Here is a 21,668-nt window from a genome sequence, read left to right as displayed (position 1 = left end):
AGTGGCTCTCTAGGATTTCAGAGAGATCTTCCAACCCAACCTGGGGATACTGGGGAACGAACCTAGTACTTTCTCCATGCAAAAATGATGCTCTACTATTGAGTCACAGTCCTTCCCTTAGGAGAATTTTGTCTCTGCCATAGACTGCTCTATATACACACATACACACACTTTGGACCATATATGCTATGATAGTACTGACACTCCAGGGGACTAGAATGTATATATATGCTCAGAAAGCATAGAGGGGCATATTTTTCAACCGCCACATCTCTATTCCAATCCCTGTTTGTGAGACTGTATTTGCTTTCTGGACCCATTTCACAACCTTAAGCAGGAGATTTTCAAGATGCTTCTGAGTTTCCCTTGCAGAACATGAAACTGTCCCCTGCTGAAAATTCCCCAGCATAAATTAAAGTGGCAGCCTGATAGATGAAAAACAGCAAACTACTTTCCCTTACAGTTTATTTACATACTTCCCATTAGCACGGATGGCCTTAATGCTGCAAGAATGTCAGTCTCTGTGTCATCATAGCACCTGACTTAGGACTCCAGCCAGAATGGCTGGAGACATGATCCAGGGAGAAGTCAGAGTGGAAGAGAAACAAAAAGTGACCCAAGTTTAAATTAGCTAGCTGGTTAAGTGAGGAGAAGGGATGTAAGGTGTAGATCACTTTTGGGATGTTCCAAGATGTTAAGTAACAGGATTAGGGCAGAAACAAGTGGGAACACCAAATTCTGCCTCTTCCAACCCCACCACAAGCCTCTCAACTACACAATTTCTATAGAAGAGAGGCTGCTGGAAGGGGAGGAGTTCCAGCAGATAAGGGGTGGGAAAGGGCAAGCACGGAATGGTACAGAGGGGATATCAGTGGGAGCCAGTCCATAGGGGTTTCATTTTGCACTGGGTGGCTTGTAGGGCTCCAGTAGCAGACTTGAAAAGGTGTTGACTTTATCAGCCCCTCGCACTTCATGGGGCAAGAGTGGCAGCTTTACAATGTGAAAGTCTTCATAGAGGTCTTCCATCTGGAGGAGGAAAAGAAAGACAAATCAAAAGGAGCATCTAACAATTACAAACTTCTTATTTGGAATCAAGATGGAAGAATCTCAGCAGCAGTTCCCTGCTTGGTTGGAAAGTGTGCTCTGTTGACTTTGGAAGACCCTCTTCGCAACAGCACTAAGAAAAGTAATCCTCTTGCAGTCTAATGGCAATCTTAAACTAATTTTGAACAGCTTTACAGCTGGGCCCTTGGAAGACCTGGTACAGATTAACCATCCCTTGGTTTACTGAGTGAAGAAAGGAAGGACACATGGAAAAGGCACAAGTGGCAGAAAGAAAAACAGAGTACATAGTACTGAAGAGGCAATAGGACAACTGGAGTGGGAAATGGAGGTTTTGGCCCAAGAAAAATGTATAAAACATCCCCACAACTTTTCAGGCTGAGTAATGAATGAAGAGATAGCAAGGGTGGAAGTCACAGAAAAAGGATACCATGGTTAGAAAGAGGTGGATGGATACAAAGGCTGCAAAGATCATTCAAAGGGAAAGAAAAGGAGAGTGTAGAAAAAGCAAAATGGAATACAGAAGAAGCAGAAGCAACAAAATGGCAGAGAAAAGTGAAGCCTGTCTGTGGAGGCATTGGGGAAGGTCTGCATATTTTCCCTGGACAAAAACTACTCAGTTTACTAGTAAACATTCCCTTTCATTTTCAAAGAATAATAATAGTGAGGTTGGACTGAACAGAGATAAAAGTTATAGAAGAGAAAAATTCCACATTTCCACCTGAAGGCCAGATTCCACAAAGAGCAGCACATATGGAGGAGACCCGCTTCCTGCCTTCTACAGCAAGCCAGTTGCAGGACCCATTTCTTAAACTGCCAGTGGCTACTGTTCACTTGGATATTTGCACCCCTCTAGAAAAGCTAAACACTTGCCGTGGCAATGGAAAGGGGAATGCTGGGAGACAGGAATTCTGAAGCTGAAGGTAAAAGTAGAATAGCAAACTTCAACCATTCAGAAGTTTAAAGTAGTATTGACCAAAAGGGCTGGGAGTTATAAAGTTAGGTATGCAACTCAGAGACCTTAACAGTCCAAGTAGACAATATTAGGATCAGACAAGATGGACCAGTGGGCTAAATCAATATAAAGCAGATCCCCAGGCTTAGATTGGTGCCTGACTGCTGCCACTTCCCCAAAATGGACACTGAAAAATCTGAACAGTCTCTAGCCATACCTGGTCAAGGTATTTGGACTGGATTTTGTGCCGGGCCTCACACATCTTGCAGGGCTTCTCTGGGTCAGGGAAGACCAACTGATTGACTATGATATTGTGGGTGTCGATCTTGCACTTGGCCAACTCCTGGATGAGCCGCTCTGTTTCATACAGGGACAGGAACTCGGCAATACAAACACAGATGAATGTTGTTTGTTCCTGGGGAGGGGATAAAGTGCCATTAGTTCACAACTGCAAATAAAATTGTAGGAGCTGGTCTCCCATCCCTGGGAGCCACCTGTGTGCTGCTGTCTCCCCCACAGTCCCTGTTTCCACCTTAAATTCTCAGCTTCTACATTCCTTCCACCACCATGGTTTTTTTAGAGGAATAAGGCCAGAGGGCAAAGCAACAAAAGCTGTTGCCCCTCAGGAAGCAATATGGCCACTTGTCCTCAGGTTATCTGCCACCTGAACACCTGTTCGCATAGTCCACACCATGTGTCACGTCTATCTCTGGGTACAGGGGATCAGCCATTGCAATCCCATCTTTTCCAGTTAAGTTCAGAAGGCACACAGATCACGTCTACAGAATCTGGAACTATCCTTTCACCAGCATGGTCGAGAAGAATGGCTGCAGTGTCTAGTGTAGGGCACTTGGGCAGCTGGTAACTTCCTTGCTTATCTAGGATAGGCACAGAAGAAGGAGACACAGCACTTATGCACCCTGCCTTGTTTCTTAGCTCAGATAATAATAATAATAACAACAGCTTTTTATTTGTACCCCGCCCTCCCCAGTTAGAGCCGGGCACAGAGCAGCTAACATCATATAAATAATACAATATGCATAAAAACAAGCAATCAGTTGATTAAAATGCATCCCAAAATTAATTCAAATAAATTAAAATTAAAACTGGACAAATGACAACCCTCAGGTTAAAATTGAAAGCGGTTAATACTCGCCAGGACCAACTGTTTCCACTGATATTATAAGGACCTGTGAGCGGGCTGGGAAACCTCCTTCGTGCTTGTTCTTATACAAAGAGAAAATGAGTCAGACTGAACCCTGACCAAAGGCCTGGTGGAACAGCTCCATCTTGCAGGCCCTGCGGAAGGATGTAAAATCTTGCAGGGCCATGGTCTCTTGTGAGAGCGTCCCACTAGGCTGGGGCCACAGCCCAAAAGGCCCTGGCTCTGGTCGAGGCCAGTCTAATCTCCCTGGGGCCCAGAATCTTCAGGGTGTTGTTATTTACAGACCGTAAGGTCCTCTGTGGGACATACCAGGAGAGATGGTCCCGTAGGTACGAGGGTCCTAGGCCGTATAGGGCTTTAAGGGTTAAAACCAGCACCTTAAACCTGATCCTGTACTCCACCGGGAGCCAGTGCAGCTCCACCAGGAGCCAGACAAAGGGGGAAAGCACCCAAAGAGGCTGCTAGCCCCAATATTCTTTCAGTTCCTCCACCTGCTAGAAGGACAGAAAGGAACGAAGAGTGACTAGAATATGTTTATGAGGCTGCCTCTTCTTCCAGCCTTAAGAGTTTTAGCTTAAAGGCAGGAGCAACCCATAGCACACAGGGAGGAATTCAACGCAGCTCTATGGCAAATGTTTTGCCAGCTCAAGCATTTCAGCCTGCCAGACAGAACAATCCCCTCTCTCTCCACCCCATGTGCAATTCTGGGGCTGCAAAGGGGGGGGGGGAGCCCTGTTGAATTAGGGCAAATATTTGTTAGGGCTTCCACTTGTGGGACTTATTAGCTGAATCCTGACCCCAGTCTCCAGTAGAAGACTGGAAATTCACCTGGCCATTTAAGGCAATCACTCACTTGAGGTGACCAGCGAAGTGGCTAGTTGCACGGTTAAATTCATTGTCTCTGCCCGATTGTTGCTAGACTTGGTCACAATACTTTGCCTAAGGAACACCCACACTCGCAATAGCAAAATGGACAATTAAATGCAGAAACCCAGCCTTTAACTACTCTAACGTGCAAACAATACAAAGGACAAGGCTGACATGCCCACCTCAAATAGCTCCCTAAAGTCATGTCCCATCCCGTTTCCTTCAAAACCCTTGCCCATCTTTACAAGATACATTCCAAGCAACTAGAAATAGGGTGGGTGGCAGGCAAAAGTCCTGACAATTATAGCCACACCTGGATTTGCAAATAATGTTTTCAAAAGTTAAGGAACGCTTCTATTACTAGAGATGCCTGCTGGCCTATTCTATCCTTCAGTCAAAACATGAAGATCCAATGCAGCATTCCTGCATCAAATAACTCATCTGTTGTCGACAACTCCCTACCTGCCCATATGGCCAATGGTGAAAGTTTGTTCAGCTAACAGCTGGGAGACAAAGCTTTATTATTATTATTCCTCTAAGCTAGAAAAAATGTGACCCCGCTACCCACCGCTTCTCATTTTGTCCCGATTTTTACTTCACTTCCTTTATTAAATGTTATAAAGTTTAATTTAAAAAAAAAAATTACTCTGACCAAGAGTCTAGTAAGAAAGTGTAATGTTCACAGGGGTATAACTAGAGCAGTTTACAACACAATGAGATTTGCAACATTTTGCAAGAGAAACACAATGTTCTTCTATGCCTTTGGGGCAAAAAGAGAGCCAGGAGGCATGCAATCCCTTCATTCCTGCTCCTTTACCATATCAGCTGTTATAGCAGCCGTGGAGCACATTGGTCACATAAGAATGCACAAGAACCAGTGTAGTAATAGTATGCAATAGCTTCCAATAGCTGAGATTCACAAGTTGAACAACTGTTTAAGATTTATGTTTCTATCTCTTTAGGTTTCCCTCTGAAACTATAGCCAATTCCTCAGCAACCCAAAGTCAGAAAACAAAGCACATACCCTGCAAAAAAAAAAATACCACCAGGGTGACTGACTGACTGACTGATCCTGGTCTCCCAGGATCTAAATGAAGCAGACTGTGGGCTTAACAGTGGCGTAGCGTGGGGGGTGCAGGGGGGGCCGGCCGCACCGGGCGCAACATCTGGGGGGGCACTCGCACTCGCAGCTCTCTGCCCCTACCTGGCTCACTCACTCTCTCTCACTGCAGTGCTGGCTGTGCGAATCCGATCCGAGCCGCTGGGTCGCCGCCCACTGTGGAGGGGGTGGGTGCCAGGCGTGCGGTGCGGAGAGAGAGCGAGGGACTATCTGGGGGAGGGACAGTGCAGCGGCCGCCCAGCGCAGCGCTGAGCGCGGGTGAGAACCACACCAGCCCAGCCCAGGCAGCAGCAAGAAGAAGCTGGCAGCGGCGGCAGGTTAGGGGTTAGGGGGCGCAAATTACTTGCCTTGCCCCGGGTGCTGACAACCCACGCTACGCCGCTGGGGCTTAATAATATGCTTGTAATATGCTAATACAGTTGTACCTTGGAAGTCGAACAGAATCCGTGCTGGAAGTCCGCTTGACTTTCAAAATCTTCTGGAATCAAGGTACAGCTTCTAATTGGCTGCAGGAAGCTCCTGCAGCCAATCAGAAGCTGTGACAGACATTTGGGTTCCAAAGAACATTCGCAAACTGAAACAATCACTTCTGGGTTTGCAGAGTTCGGGAGCCAAAATGTTCATCTCGCAAGGCGTTCGACCTCTGAGGTACGACTGTACCAAAGTTGAACTCCTCACCCCCAGCAATTCCAAAAATCACTCCAGCCAGTACCAGCTGTTTCCTGTCAGTGTAAATGTACATTAGCAGAGGAGCTGCCATGAATGGAAAACACTTGCAAAATGTAGACTTATCAGTGCTGTGGAGACTTGTGTATGTGACATGCTCCCCCCCCCCAAGGTCTTCCTGATCCAGCCCCAATCCAAGTTGGGTCAGAAAATCCCCACTTCAGGTCTCATTCTTTTTGGCACATAGCAACTTCACTCTAACTGGAAGATTCTATTTTCAAATAGATTGCTGCTACAATTGGAAAGATCAGGAAAAGTATCTGGATGCCCTGGCCTGGTTTGAACATTATATTAGAACAAACTATGGTTTAATCAAAATATGCAGCATGCATATTTATTGCTCCACACCTTCCCTGCTCCTGCTGCAAAATATGCCAGAACCTAGGTTATTGTGACATCTGAACTTTGGAGGCAAGCAAACTACACGCCAAATGGACAATGACAGTAAATAAGGATTACCAAGCGATAACCCTGCTCTACAAATAAAACTTAAGTTTACTACATTTGCTTGCAGTCATGCACGGACTCCCCCTACTGTCAAAATTGTATTATAAGCTCCTTGCAGGAAGAGCCAAAATTTGTGAGCTTAAAGAGAGAGCATATGTGTTGTTGGCATAATGGAAACCCGGTTGAATGGAGACAACCAGTGAGATGTGGTTATCTTAGAATTCAAATTCTATAAGGAGGACAGGAAAGGGTATACTGGAAGTGGTCATGCTCTGCACATTAAAGAGGGTATAGAGTCCAAAAAGCCGGAAAGGGGCAAACTCTCCCACAGAATAGTTGTGGGTGGCAACACAGAGGCCTCTAGATAAATTTAGCACCGGAGACATACTACCATATATCATAATATCATTTACATCTTCAAATATGTAAAGGGCTGTCACATGGAAGATGGAGCAATGGATTCAAGTTACAAGAAAGGAGATTCCGACTAAACATCAGGAAGAACTTTCCACTGGAAGGTGGTGGACTCTCCTTCACTGGAGGTTTTAAAACAGAGGCTGGACAGTCATCTGTCATGGATACTTTAGCGGAAATTCCTGTATTGCAGGACGTTGGACTGGATGACTCGGGATCCCTTCCAGCTCTACAATTCTATGATTCTATAAATACAAAGGATGAGATTCTGTAGTAATGGGTGAACTCTGTTTGTTTGTTTGTTTGTTTGTTACCTTGTTGTCACGACTGGAACACAAATATGCCCAGCCTATGTGAGAGAAACTCAAGTCACCCTATCATGGAACATAGTTTGTTGCTGACTTGCTGATCATGGCTTATTAGAGAGCAACAAACCATGATTCCTGGTTCAGATGTAGGAAGGAAGCCAAGTCTTCAATCTGTTTATCATGCACACAGAATGGAAGAAAGTCTGGCTTATCATTACATGCAAACATGGTCCCTGTCTAGATTTAAACAACATTCATTTTGACCTGACCTGACCTTGTTGCCGTTTCATGGAATGAACTAAGCAGAAATTGATCTCTGGCTACTTCCAAACATTTAACCAGCTACATTTCAGTGTTCTTTTTCATTACTTGATAGAATATTATGCTATGAGAGAAGTCATCTTTAGCCTGATCATTCTAATGAACTAATATCACCTGGAAGACTGCAACTATTGAATGGACTGAAAATGAATATTACATTTGAGAAGACAATTTTAAAAGTTTTGCAAAATTATAAAAAAACAAGTATATAAAAATAGCTAACTGAATTAATTAATGTTAAATCTAATGAAGCAGTCACAAATGTAAGCATGTTTCATCTTACTATACATTCCAAATTCACCTTTGCCAAGGGTGAAGCATCACCCCCCCAAACCCCTCATCTCTGCAGAATACTTGCCGGATCCTTGAACTGCTCACTGACTGAGCGGATGACAGGGAGGGTCTCCTCCAGCTTGGAGGCCAGCTGGTCAGCATTCATGTCTCCCAGGCCAAGCATGTTGCACATCTAGTGAATAACAGAGAGGGAGTTGCAATGAGAGATTTCTATTAAGAGACAACAAGTCACCCCTACATGTCCTGCAAGCAACAGAGGAGGGAATAAGCAAAACCTGCTTATCAGCTCAACTCAGAGTGACAAAGCCCAATACTCCAAGAGCAATAAGTGCAACTGTGTCCTGCAAGCAACCCAACAAATCAAATAGATTATTTCATGTTGCTCCTGAGTGTTGCAAGAATAATACTGGGGTCCATGCAAAAGCTTGCAAAGTGCCACATGGTGGAAATTTTTAAAAAGATGTCTGGCATGGTCTTTTTTCCAGGAACGCCTCATTTTTCTGGCTCCTCTCCCATTTTACCTGTGATATGAAGGGACTGATCTGGTTCTTTATCTGCATCAAGCGGCCTAGCCCCCGCTCCACGATGGTGGGGAAATTGAGCAACCGTAGTGTGTGCCCAGTGGGTGCTGTGTCAAACACTACCACGGAGAAATTCATCCCTTTCACCAACCTGTGCAGGCCAGAGAAAGAACCATCAGCTGGAGCAGTTAGAAATAGTCACCTCTTTCTTTATACTAACCTTCCCCAGCATACATATACAGTACACTCTAAGGTTCACTTAATGCTAGTGCTTTCTTTGCTCTGTGAACGAAAACTTTGTATGTGGAATCCATATCATGCAACAATGGATGTTATGGAACTTTGGTGCACAAATTTGTCCAGTACAAAAAATGACGCATAAATCACAAAAGGTTGAATCCAACATTAGCCATACTCACGATTAGAGCCATTTAAATTAATGGTCATGGCTAACTTAGGTGAGCCTACTTATTTAAACAACAAGAAGTCAGCCCCATACAGTGTTCAAAACTCCCATTGTTCTAGGCACATTTTGCGACAGGGATTTCATTAGGGTGAGCAGTTTCTGAGCTCTGGGTGCAATACCGCGCCTAAGATTTCAGATTAAAACTAAAGAGTAGAAGGAAAGGAGGACCTTTTTCAGCCTTCCCACTTCCAGCTACTCTTCGAAGACTGGAGAAGAGACCCTCTTAATAATATTAGAGGGATGGGCAGGGGAAGGACTAGATCATGGGAAAAATGAACATAATACTTTAGCTGCAGTTCATTCATTTTCAGATTTGTATTTCTGTTATTTAAAAAGTGTAGTATTATTATTATTTATTTTCTATACCGCCCTATACCCGAAGGTATCACACATTCTGTTGTTGTGCCCATAACCTAGGTTTAAGGTGCCATTTAGCTCCCAGCTTTCGTATCTCTGTTTCTAACACTGGCCCTGTATAGTAAAGTATTTAATGTTTTATTGCGCTTTTATATTTGTTGGAAGCCACCCAGAGTGGCTGGGGTAAGCCAAGTCAGATGGACAGCATATAAATAAATTAAATTATTATTACTATTATTACTACTATTATTATTTTATTATTACAGGAAGCCTACTTAGTTGGATACAAATCACAAATAATATAATAACTCTGGCCTTGTGCAAAGCATACTCAGTTACTATGCTGGACTATCCTAATGGCTAAACCATTAGGCTTGGGATACCTCTGGCTAACCCAAACTTCGTAATGGTGAACACAGTAAAATACCTTTGAAGTCTGGTCTTCTGCTTCTCAACCCAAAAACCGCTTTGAGGTTTGTTTGTTTTTTAACCCACAATCAAGCGGTGTATAAATTTTATGAAATAATAAATAAATAAGCCTCCCACAGGCTAGAAAACGTTAGAAGGCTTGATGATCCAGGCCACAGTTCTTACCGCATAACTTCTGCGTAGCTCATGGCCTCATCAATGCCAGGAAAGGCACTCATAGCCTCTTGCATCATCTTCTTGCCCATACTCAGCATGTTATCCTCCTCAAAGAACTCATCTGGAAGTTCAGCCACACCTAGGCTGGGATCAATCTCCTGAGAAATAAATAGAAGGATCAGCACCACTTTTCATAAAACAAAAGCAGAGTCATTCAGCTATTCAAAAAGAAACATGATGTTTAAAACAGAGCTAAAACCCCCGATTTGTAGAACAATTCTTTCAATGTCCAGTCAAAGAGGCTTTCAAACTAATGCTCACCATGTCAACTCACAATTAAAAGTAACACCACAAATAACTGATTTCTTTGTAATTTGAGGCTATTTTTATGCTTGTCGTTGCGGAATACATGGAGGAAAAAGAAAATAACCTCAAGATGTTTGAAAATGTAAATCCAGTAAAAGGCATACAATCAGCACTATTTGTTGTCAACATTGGACAATTTAGGGTACTTCCCTAAATTTAGGGTACTTCCGGGTTTTGACACTTGCGCATGCGCAGACACGCAAAACGATGCCATGCACATGCACAGAAGCAGCGAACTGCAACCCGCGCATGTGCAGACTCACCGCTGCGGGTTGAGTTCATGTTGCGAATGGGCCTCCAGAATGGATCCCGTTCGCAACCAGAAATACCACTATATAGTAATTGCATATAAAATCCTTTTAAAAAAAGGTCGGGGAGATTTCCCTGACATTTGTCTTCCCTGAAGATTATGATAAATGTTGGTTTGAAAAGAAACAAATAATTAGGGTGTTCTCATAGCCCAGTGTGAATTCCTGTGGGCATTACAACTTCCCACACAGACTTAGTGCTAACCTGCAACTTACAGATACAAAGTGTCATATGCAGAGGGTCTTGTTTTGGAAGCATTTATTTGTATGTGTCAATGTATTGTCACATGTTATGCTGATCACAGGTTATTTGATAGAAAATATTTTTTCAACTGTTTCTACTAAAGGCTGCTGTAAGTTTGATACTTGCCCATGAAACACTAGCTGTTTATGTATATTGCTGCTGATGGAATTTATTTCATTCATAATTTTATAGAATGCAAGTCTAAGTTACAGATAAATTCTCGAGGTTACAAACCACTACATTAGTCACATCACTTAAAATACAACGAAGAGAAACCAGTTAAACAAAATATACGATCATCTCCTCACAGTCCAAGACACAGACATTTTGGAGGAAAACTTCAGTTGGTTTACTTGCCTTATTGCTACATATCATAATCTATTCAGTGTGAAAGAGCAAGATCAGAAAAAAGAATGTTTTCACCCCCTGCCTGATCTTTTCCTATATGTAGTAAGAACCGTTTTTGTTTTTTTGCTCAATACTACCCAGTCCCTTCAGAGGAACACTCACCATGGCAAAAAGGTTATCATAGCCCTTTACTTTGGTGGGGACTTTGGAAAATTTCTGGTCGAAAGCATCTGATATGTTATGAGCAGGATCGGTGGAGATGATGAGGACACTCTCCCGCACTTTGGACAGCTGCACAGCCAGGCTGCAGCTAGATTCAGGAAGTAAAGCAATGTCCAGTTATTAACATCACAAAAGGAAATACATACAAACATAGAACATAAGCTCTTCAGCTATCACAGTCTTAGTAGGTCTGTTTGGATTTGTCCACCCTAAGAAATTATGATCCAAAGACTTCCAACTTTGCTTCTCTATGGAGGTGCTTACTTGTCACAGACAAGTAGCTACTCAGAAGCAGCCAAATCATATGCATATTGGCTTAGCAAAACAGCTCACTCCTGAGTAAGCGTGCACAGAATGACAGCTTCAGCTATTTAACTTGTGATACCCCTCTCTTTCAAGACAGGTTACCTCCGCCCCCCGCCAAAAAAACCGGCCAAATAATATATTAATGAGTTTATTATGAGTCACCACAAAGTAAATCTAGAATATATTGAAAGCCCACACTTTAAAAGGTTTAACCCTAGACATCAAAGTCCAACACACACACACACACCCACCAGCCAAATTTAATAGCCTCTAATAGTGTTTTAAGTTCTGATCTACAATTTTAAAAATCTTTATGAAGAAAAGGCATTGCACAATGGGAAACCTACCACTACAAGGTTATTCCACAACAGCAATGCTAATATAATCAAGAAGGTATTGTTGGCAGAGTTGCACAAGGAAGTAGGCAAGATACAAATTAAGTTAATCCAAGCCATTTGGGGGTTTACAAGATAAAGCTATGCCTAGAAGGCAGTGAGGGTTCAGTCCAAGTACCAGAACAATTACATTCTTCAGAATTTGTCTGAAAATGCATTCTGCTCTAAATGAAGCTTTCAGTCATCAAGGACAACCACACATAAAAGCAGCTTCAAATACTTAGTCTTGAGATTAAGAAGGCATAAATGACCACTGTCAAAATATGAATCTGAAAAAGGAAGGCACCCAACCCCTATGCTTCTGCTCAGTTTCATCCAGTCTCGCATCTGAAGCAGGGTGCCCCAAATGCCATGATATTTACATACAGTGGCATGAAGGTGCATACAATTCGCTTGCCTAATAAGTCACTATTCTCCATAGCTTAATGAGATGCGGACGTTCAACAGGTAGAGCTTTTGCCAGCAGAGGTTCAGCGGCATGAAAGCTGCGCTTGCTGGGTTTCTGCCTGTCACACAGCTCCTGAAAAGGCACAGCAGCAGCTGCCAAGGAGAGAGAAAGGCGGAGGCGGCAATGTCTGCCATCCTTCCCAACGACATCTCCCTGACCAACCCACCTGCAGGTGGTCTTGCCAACGCCACCCTTCCCTCCGACGAAAATCCATTTCAGGCTCCGCTGCTCGATGATGTTACTCAGTGTCGGCTCCAGCGGCTCCACGTCTGGTGCGTCCTCGAACTCATCCGCCTCAGTCGCCAACCCAGATGCCGCCGCCGCCGTCGCCATCTTGAAACCAAAATCACGTGACAAGACGCAGAGCTACACCATCTTGTAGGGAGATTCAGGTTGGTTGTCCCCGCTCAGCGCCTTCGCTCATTAACAGGAAGCAAGGCGCGCAAGTACTCTTCCCGACCTCGCCCTGCTCTTCAGATCCTTCAATCACACAAGATGCTCAAACCGGTGCGTCACAAAAAGGTTGAGTAACACAGTCATCGCACCCCTTCCTAGTCGGCTGATATGGTCTTGCCCACACTTGTCTTATCTCAGCCTATAGGCCGGCAGTTTCCTTTCTTGATTGGCTCCTGAACCGCTTTCTGAAGGAGCTCCCACCCACCCCAAACGCCCGCCTCCCGCTGTTTCTGATTGGTAAAATGCTCACTCCATCATCGATTTCCCCCCCCCCCCCAAGGCTGCGGCCCGTTGCTTTTTTTGATTGGCTCAGAAGGCCTGTCAGTATCCCGCAGGGCGGACGCGGCCTGTCGTTCTGCGATACTTCTCCTTTTTTTTTTTTTTTGACGTGCGTGAGCAGCCTAGCAACGTCGCCTCTCCCGTCGTGCTTTGCGGCGCCGGCGTCGTCACCGCTCCCCACCGTGCTCCAGGGCGCGTACGCTCAAGGCAGGGAGGGCGGCGCAAGATGGCGGCGGCGCAAGGCAGGGGCCCAGGCTCCGAGGCGGCCGGGCCGGGCGGAGTGAACGTGTTCGCCAACGACGGCTCCTTCCTAGAGCTCTTCAAGCGGCGCATGGAAGAGGCCGCCGCCGCGGGAGGGAGGAGCGGACCGGGAGCGGGGAAAGCGGGGGCCGAAAAGCAGAGAGAGACGGAGTCTCGGCCGGAGCCGCCCGGGGAACAGGAGCCGCCGGAAAAGAAGCGGAGCGGGAGCGCCCTCAGCTTCGTAAGGGATCCGGGCCCTGACACCCCCTCCTCCCCTGTCCCTTGGCTTACTCCTCTTCGCTTTCTGCCTCCGCCCTCCCCAGACCCCAAAGGACCGAGGCGCTGGCTGGCGCCTTCTGCCTGCCAGTTTTCATCTCCTTTCCTGACATGGTCGCGTGTGTCCTTAATAGGTGCTTGGCAGGCAGAAGTTCAACGGGTGAAGCACTTCCTCACCCCTGTAAAATGTTCTCTCTTCCCCTCCCCCCAGTATTTCTGTTACGGTAGCGGAATAATGTTACTAGGAGCACTGTTAAATTCTCTTCTTCCTCCGAGCTCTCGACAAAGGTTTTCAAAGCTCACTTTAATTCACGTTATAAATTTAGTGCTGATCTCCCTCGCCCCGGTAATATATAGCATAGGAGTATGCAGCAAGCAATTTTTAAAAATATCTGTTGCATACTATAGTCGACATCTGTCATTGCTGTGCAAGTTAATGTTTTGCTGGGTTTGTTCATATTGATTTTAAGTAGGCAGTTCTAGAATAAGTGCTGTCCCCAATAAATGTTGGGAGGCTATTTTTACTTAACTAGTCCTGATCTCAGTCTATAAAGTAAACATCAAAATCCCTTTTATTCTCTGACCATAAACATATTTGCTCAAAAACTCATTAATTTCAGCGTGCCTTATTTCCAAGTGGGTGAACTTTAAGTTCCAAGCTTGCCTTTTGGGGTTCTTAATAATCCTGCCCCATGACGGAACTACCTGCTGCTGTGCATTTCTAAAAATCAAAGCCATTCAGTAGCCACAGCCAAAATACTCCAACAAAATTATGACAATTTTTTTTAAAAAAAACCCTACTGAATCTTAACTTGGGACAGATAAAAGTGCAAGGTGCAAAATAAATAATTGCCTCCTTCTGAGAAACTTAAAGTGTCAATCCTGATGTGTGGAATATAGATTCAAATTGGAAGTAGGAGATCTAGAAGGCCATCCTGTGAACTGCAAGTAAAATACCACCACATAATGCTTTGATTTAGCTGTGTTTTGGAGAACCACCTGATACAGAGACTGATACAGGCCTTATATGAAAACAAAGGAACTGAGGTGTATTAAGATAAACTAGGCCTTTTTTCTTAAAGCAAACCAGGAGTTTTCCCTGCTTTAAACAGCTGTTGCAAGTAAATGGGTTTTTTGTCTAGCATATGGAAGTTTTTCTGCACAGATAGTATCATTCTTACAACAGAATGAAATCCGTTCAACATCCGTATTGGTGTGATAATTCTGAAATAAGCTGCTATTTGGTTCGCAGCTGGATAGAGAAGAGTGCAAATGTGACTGTATTCTCTATTGGTTTAGCATTAATAACATAGCCTGTTATAGAAAAGGGGAGGCTACTCAGAATGGAATAACAACACGGTGCTCTGTGTTTACTAAAAAATAAGCTGTTGAGTTCAATGGGAATTAATACCAGGTTATTGTGTATGGAATTGCAGGCTAAGAGTAACAAAATTAGTATTTTTTCCCTTTCAGTCTTATGAAACCTGGAGTCTCTAGATAGAGGATTCTTGGAAATGGAGCATACGTTTGGGCATATGGCATTAGTGGTGCTATGAATAGGAAGAGCATAGGGGGCATGTACTGCAGGAATTTCAGGATGTGAGCAGGGTTCTGATAGTGGGCATTGAAACCCTGCTCTTGTTCCTTAGTTTTTAGCGGAAGGTCCCCATCTGTTTTCAAGCTTGTTTTTTTCAAAATGAAAGCTGAAATTTCATATCTTAAGCCTCGAGCTGCTCTTAGAAATCCATTTTTGTTTTATGGAGATTATACAGATTTATAGAATGACAGTAGCACACACAGCCCCTCCCTAGACAGGAATAAGACTGACTCTGCCAACTTGATTGTCCTTGTAATTATTAGGAAATCAAACAGTTTCATGTATGTTGTGATGTTTTAGGGGAATGTGAGTGGAAGTTCAGTGTTGATCCTATTTTCTAATGGACATTGAGCCTGGAAAGCATTCAGAATACTTCATTTTCTTATAAAATGTGTCTTTTAATGTTTGGGCTAATCTGTACAGATGTATTGGTGAACACTGCTAAGGTGCCCTTTTACCCTCCTAGCACAACGGTGTAGGTAACGCTCGGCAGCTCTGTACTGACTGACAGGTGTGATGGCGAGCTAAGATGATCTAATTGAAGGACTCCCTATACCGTTATATAGTGGGCAACATTCCCCTTGCAGCTCCCAGGCTCGTATAACGGTTGCAGTCTTCTGTCCCTTCACCCAGGTGGGCAAGCGGAGAGGGGGCAGCAAGCTAGCCCTGAAGACAGGAGTGGTAGCCAAGAAACAAAAGACAGAGGATGAGGTAAGTTAGCATGAACCTCATTTATGTCAGCTTGACAGCCCATGGGGCAGCAATGCTTTTGCTTCCATTTCAGCAGTAATGGAAGTTGAAGCTAATATTCTTCTCCCTCATGCTATCTAAGTTTGGCACTGATGTTGACCTTCCATCTTTAGGGAAATGGCCATCTTTGGAGTGCGAGAAAATTTGTAGGAGAACTGAAGAATGATTTTTGGCCTCTGCTAGAATCTCAGGGGCAGGTTGCTTTAATTTGTGTATGTGAGGGGAGGGAGAGAGAAAGAGACAACCCACAGAAAGAATATGAACTCTGCAATAACGGCAGTGGCAGCCCTTCAATGAAAAACTGCTATATAGGTCTACAGGAGCAGCAGAAGAGTACTTTATTTCTTGTTCCTGCTTCAGTTGTGATAATAGCAATGAAGCTGGAAGCTTGTGTTCTTCCTTAGTAGGAAAGGTGCTTGTCAAGTGAACTGAAGAACTGATATTTCCTAGTTAAGTGTTACGCTTCCCTGTCTATTTCATTTTTGTAAAGAGGGTTGTTTCAAATGCTGCATTTACAGAGTTCCTCTTGCATAATAGGACTCCCATCCTTCTCGCATGCACCTTCAAAATCTGCTGCAGAGGGTCCTTGTGAGGACTGGAAAGGAGAAGATGGGAACGTCTGTTACAGCAGCACTGACTATGACCCAGTTCTTTTAATTCCAATGAGATAATGGCAGATCAAGTAGCTGGGGTTATCCTCCTTTTGTCTTCACAATATTATGTGGTAGGTTAGACTAAAGAGATGTTGACTACCCCAGTGTCATACTGTGAGGTTTATAGCTGAGCAAGAATTTGAACCTGAGGCTTCCTAGTACAACCCACAGATTCCTAGTTAGATGGTTAGGTTTATGCCATTGTTTTTTGAGCGTTAATGTTTTCTGTATATGGTATGCTTCTGAATAAAATAATTTGAGATATGTAACATGTCATTTTTGCCTCTCCTGTTTTGTTTGTAGGTTTTGACAAGTAAAGGTGATGCGTGGGCCAAATATATGGCTGAAGTGAAAAAATACAAAGCCCACCAGTGCAGTGATGATGATAAAACCCGACCTTTGGTGAAATAACTCTCATCTCCAGCTTGGACTTTCTCTGATGTACATAATTATTTAAAACGTCAAAGGAGAGTAGCTCTGCCCCACAGACTGACTGCTGCCACGGCAGCAGGTGACTTGCCATGCTTTTATATCTGGGAATTTAGAGCCTCCTTCATTGGTTCATTTATTGTTATCTTCTTTCTTCTGAGAACTAAGAACTTTGACTTAGTTGCAGGATTTTTTAATTTGTAATCCCCAAAATAGTGGAATTGGTCTGATATGTCTTTCCCTGAATCACCAGGCAACATACCATGCCCACAAAATCTTTAGCATTAAACCTTTGCTTAACACTTCCAGTACTCCTCAAGTTTCCACAATGGGATAAGCTAAATGGATCCGTTTTGCCAAATGCGTTATCTGTTTCTGTTGAAGATGAACTTAACATGTGGTCACAATTTCCAAATCCGCATTGCAGACAACAGTAATTCCAGAACACTTTGATGAAAAGGTGACCAGTGCTGAGTTCCTTGGTATGCTTAGTATCTGACAATTCTGTGGGTGCATTTCTGCTTCTATTTTTTCCTCTCCATTTCACTGTACAATACAGTGCGTTATGTGGTTTTATTCTGAATTCCAGTTGCTGCTGATTAAGCTCATTCCTTGCCTTCTGCTATGCATGCTCCAATTTAGCACTGCGGATTATGTTGTGCCTATCTGCTAGCTAAGAAGGTAGAAACTTGGTCTGCACTTAAACCCAATATTAGGAGAAAAATTGGCTAAAATTACAACAAACGTGCTCTGGGACAAATGGAATTTCCAGATATCATGATTCTAGCCTTTAACTAGCCCCTCTGTTCCAGTCCTGGGCTTTGTGGCCAGAGTTCTTTGAGAAAGGCTGTTTGTCTAGCAGTTGTTTGCTGTGTGCATGGGAGCCTATGTTTCTCTTTTTTTATTCTCCATTTAGACTCCTTATACTTTCAGTGAAGTAGTGTACTAAAGCTGAAACTCAGATAGTTTCTGCAGTGATGTGAGTTCTGTCACTGAGAGTAACTGGGGATGACAACTTCATAGAAAGGCCTCGGGTACATTCTTAGCAGTTGGAATGTCAAGAAATGAGAATACAAACAAGACCTTTTCTAGGATAATTTATAGCCCCCAGTTTTTGTGTTGAGGGTGCAGTTGGGCTTATGTTTGAATCTTACTCTATTTGTGCCATTTCCTTTTCATGGAACAGGCGCTTTGTGTCAGAGAACAGATATGAAATACCCAACTTCTGCTCAATGCAAAACATACTTGCAGAAGATTTTTAAGCTGAAGGAAAACCAGCTGAAGTTTTATATTCTCATCTAGGAGAGGCCTAAAGGGTGTGTGTTATGTTATTGAACAGCCTTTAGGCCAAATGTTTTATATATAAATGCCCTCTCTGCGGAAAAGGTCACTGCTTTCTACCAATCAGAATACTCGATTACTGTTGTGTAGGACATGGGAAGTGGAGGAAATACTGGATTGAATCCTGTCTGCAACCCCCAAATCTGCTTTGGATGTTTGGGGGAAATCCCAAAGCAGATTTTGGAAGGGAGGTAGAGGCAGGAAAGGGAGTGGAAGTTCCATGGTGTGAGCAGAAGTCATTCTGCTAATTCAATGATTCTGTTGGGTACAACTCAACACTCTTGTTTAATTAGTTATGTACACTTGCTGGAATCTCAGCCGACTTGAGTCCTGTTCAGACCTTTATTCAGCAGAAGATCTAGAAGGGGTGTGTACATCTATATGTGTGTAGGCTCTTCAGTGTGATTAGGAAACCTAATCATGTGGCAGAAACTTTCATACATATGACCGTATGCATGTCAAACACTATTTCAGACCTGAATAGGTAGAGATTGGGGAAAGGGCTGGAAGACATCACCACTTGCTGTATTCAGTTTGAGGTAGTGTCTGAAAGGGGCTCGGGGTGGTCATATATGAGACTTTACTGTTTAAAGCCTGAAGCAACTTGGAAGGGTTAAATATTTCACTGGTATCTGGTTACACACCTGTTATAAAGTGGTGGCAGTTTGCTTCCTTGTTCTACACTAGAGCAGACTCCTTTATTGCTTTTGACCTCCACAACCTGGCTTAGAGCACTGATAATCATTCTTACAACTAGCTTTTTAAAATAAAATTCTGTTGTGGATATTGATTCGCTAGCTTTGTCTTGTTTCCTTTCTATTTCTTTTTTATGATAAAAGGTATTTTTACTTATACAGGTAGTGACCATTTTGCGTGTGGTCAGTTGAAAAGTGACGGCCAGCAGATGGGTTGTTTTGGACCCAGTGGAGGGTGGAATGGGGACAGGGTGGGCTTATGCGCACTTCTCTGAAGAGTGCAAATGCCAAGAACGCAACCCCTGCGCAAATTGGGAGTTGCCTGTATAACCTATGGCTGGGTAAGTACCTTTCAGAGGTAATCATGCTACTCTGTTGCAGCAAAAACAGTAAATATGTGGCACCTTGAAGACTTAACAAATATATTAGTGGTATGTGCATTTGTGGACTAAAGTACTTGATCATATGCAAGAAGTGTTATCTCATCTTTTTAATTTTATACACAGACATTGGTAGTGGGTTTAGGATATAAAATGCAAGAGACGTTAAAAATTATATTAAAACTTAATATATGTAAAATCATTAGTGACTCATCACTGCTTTGAGAATATTCACTAATGATTTTATGTATTTAAGTTTTAACATAGGAGGAAATTCTAAAAGGCACAAACTAGACTAACTACACTGCTAATAGTTCTCCCTCTCCTATCACATGTATGTGGAATCCAATGTGATGTAGTGGTTGAGAGTGCTGGACCTGGGGCTTGGAAGATGAACATTCAAGTCCCCATTTGACCATGAAGCTCATTGGATGACCATGGGCCAATCACTTTCTTTCAGCTTAATGGGCTACAAGGATAAAATGGGGGAAAGGCAAACAATGTACAAAGGCAAACAATTAAACTCTTCACAGTAAGTACAGGATATAAACATATTTTTTAGCTTAGGATAACTTTATGCATCTGGTGAAGGTGTAATTGCACTTTGCTAGGGAATATTTCCAGAGGGCAAGAGTCATAGACTGTTCATTCACTATTCTGGAAAATATGTGGTTAAAGAATAATAGCAGGGGTATGAAAACATAGCTTCACATTCATTGCAGTTACAACAGTTGCTTGATATATTCATCTTTATTTCTAGGTGTTGCTGCTTGTTCTTTTCAAAACACAATGATAGATAACCCATACAGTATATTTTTGTTCACTGTGAAATTTATTTGAAAGTATCATTTCTGTTAGATGTTGTTCTGACCTGGTTATATTGCCCCAGCCAGAGCTTTGATCACTTACCTCTTTTCAGTTGCTTGAGGCCCTATACCCAATTGCCAGCAGAACAACTTTGTTTCCACTCCAGCCAGTCTTCAGATGTGCATTAGACATCCCTTTGATTGATGCTAGTGTGTGTATCAGGCCAAATGGAACTCAGGATGCTGTTGCTCACTCCACAGTGAACCATCTTTACATATGAAGCTGCCTTATACAGTCAGGCTAGTAGCATGTCTTGTTCAGTACTGTCTGACTGATGGTGGCTGCTCACAGCTTTGGGCAGAGGTCTTCACCAGTACTTGATACTTTTCATTAGTGTAGTGGTGCTGCCCCAGGAGGATTTTGGGGCAGGAATCTTGGGGCCTATTCAGCAGGAGAGCACCCAAATGTAGTACAGCTGGCTTGCCACATTTTTAAATAGGTAAGTAATGTGTTTTACCATCTAAAGAGTGGAGCCCCCATAAGACCATTAAGTTCAGAATCTAAAATTACTTAACTGTACCACTGGATGCGGGTGGCACTGTGGTCTAAACCACAGAGCCTAGGGCCTGCCAATCAGAAGGTCGGCGGTTCGAATCCCCACGACGGGATGAGCTCCCGTTGCTCGGTCCCAGCTCCTGCCAACCTAGCAGTTCGAAAGCATGTCAAAGTGCAAGTAGATAAATAGGTACTGCTCCAATGAGAAGGTAAATGGCGTTTCCGTGCGCTGCTCTGGTTTGCCAGAAGCGGCTTAGTCATGCTGGCCACATGACCCGGAAGCTGTCTGCGGACAAATGCCAGCTCCCTCGGCCAGTAAAGCGAGATGAGCGCCACAACCCCAAAGTCGTTCGCGACTGGACTTTACGGTGAGGGGTCCCTTTACCTTTACCATTGAATTAGAGATGGCTCTCCACCTTTGGGGAGACAATATGAGTTTTTAAAAATGTCATCCCTGCCATTATTATTTTTTATACTTCTACATTCCTCTCTCCCCTGCTATTTGGTGCAAGCATGTGTTGAAAGTATTGCAAAGGTAAACATGAAACTTGTAGCAAACCAGCTACAAATCAGGCCCTGATGTGACTGCTGGAGAAGCAGCCTTCAGGAACATAGTTTGAATTTTATCTACTGCTCTACTCCATTTCCCATCTCCTGTCATCCCTTTAAGACAACAACTACACTGCTCCTTATTAGTTGTTGCTGTTCCTTCAAGGCAAGAAAGCTCTCTAGGGAACTGGGCTGCAGCTGCTTCTCTGCTCACCACCCTTGGGATCCTGCTATTGAAAAGTGGTTTGTGATGTAGCTTAGAAAGCAGCTGCTGCTATTCCTTTCCTGGGACAATAAGGAAAGAGGAAGGGCCCAAGTCTCAGCATGGACCTTGCAACTCTAAAATTATGCCTGATCCAAAATGGACTAACCACCAAGTCCATCTTTTGCAAAGGACAAAAGGTAGTACAGAAAAG

At 43.5% G+C, this 21,668-nt stretch overlaps 2 protein-coding genes across 3 annotated transcripts; one reads left to right on the top strand and one right to left on the bottom strand.

Moving 5' to 3' along the window:
- Positions 1–448: 448 nt before the first annotated feature.
- On the bottom strand, positions 449–12,734 carry GET3 (guided entry of tail-anchored proteins factor 3, ATPase). The gene is made up of 7 exons (XM_080991484.1): positions 12,412–12,734; positions 11,037–11,184; positions 9,618–9,766; positions 8,201–8,351; positions 7,744–7,851; positions 2,235–2,432; positions 449–1,026 (listed from the first exon to the last, which is right to left on the bottom strand). The coding sequence occupies exons 1-7, from the start codon at positions 12,576–12,578 to the stop codon at positions 895–897; spliced, it is 1,053 nt and encodes a 350-aa protein (XP_080847610.1). The 5' UTR covers positions 12,579–12,734; the 3' UTR covers positions 449–894.
- Positions 12,735–13,039: 305 nt separating this feature from the next.
- On the top strand, positions 13,040–19,056 carry TRIR (telomerase RNA component interacting RNase). 2 transcript variants are annotated; one of them, XM_080991499.1, is made up of 3 exons: positions 13,040–13,461; positions 15,681–15,804; positions 16,800–19,056. In XM_080991499.1, exons 1-2 carry the CDS (start codon positions 13,207–13,209, stop codon positions 15,801–15,803), a joined length of 378 nt encoding a protein of 125 aa, XP_080847625.1. In that variant the 5' UTR covers positions 13,040–13,206; the 3' UTR covers position 15,804; positions 16,800–19,056. The 2 variants fall into 2 exon arrangements, with proteins under 2 accessions (XP_080847625.1, XP_080847624.1); XM_080991498.1 differs by having other exon boundaries at positions 13,130–13,461; positions 15,727–15,804.
- The last annotated feature ends 2,612 nt before the right edge of the window (positions 19,057–21,668 follow it).

Source organism: Podarcis pityusensis (assembly GCF_964106645.2).
Source record: "Podarcis pityusensis genome assembly, chromosome: 2".
In the NCBI taxonomy this organism is placed as follows: Eukaryota; Metazoa; Chordata; class Lepidosauria; order Squamata; family Lacertidae; genus Podarcis; species Podarcis pityusensis.
Note: the sequence above shows the minus strand (reverse complement) of the source record. Positions and strands in the feature narration are given on the sequence as shown.

Coding starts and splice junctions, on each gene's coding strand:
- TRIR (XM_080991498.1), top strand. CDS start 13,207: ATGGCGGCGGCGCAAGGCAGGGGCCCAGGCTCCGAGGCGGCCGGGCCG. Junction 13,462..15,726: donor GCGGGAGCGCCCTCAGCTTC/GTAAGGGATCCG, acceptor CCCTTCACCCAG/GTGGGCAAGCGGAGAGGGGG. Junction 15,805..16,799: donor AACAAAAGACAGAGGATGAG/GTAAGTTAGCAT, acceptor TTTTGTTTGTAG/GTTTTGACAAGTAAAGGTGA.
- GET3 (XM_080991484.1), bottom strand. CDS start 12,578: ATGGCGACGGCGGCGGCGGCATCTGGGTTGGCGACTGAGGCGGATGAG. Junction 11,185..12,411: donor GTTGGCAAGACCACCTGCAG/GTGGGTTGGTCA, acceptor TCCTGAATCTAG/CTGCAGCCTGGCTGTGCAGC. Junction 1,027..2,234: donor AGTCCAAATACCTTGACCAG/GTATGGCTAGAG, acceptor TTCCTCCTCCAG/ATGGAAGACCTCTATGAAGA.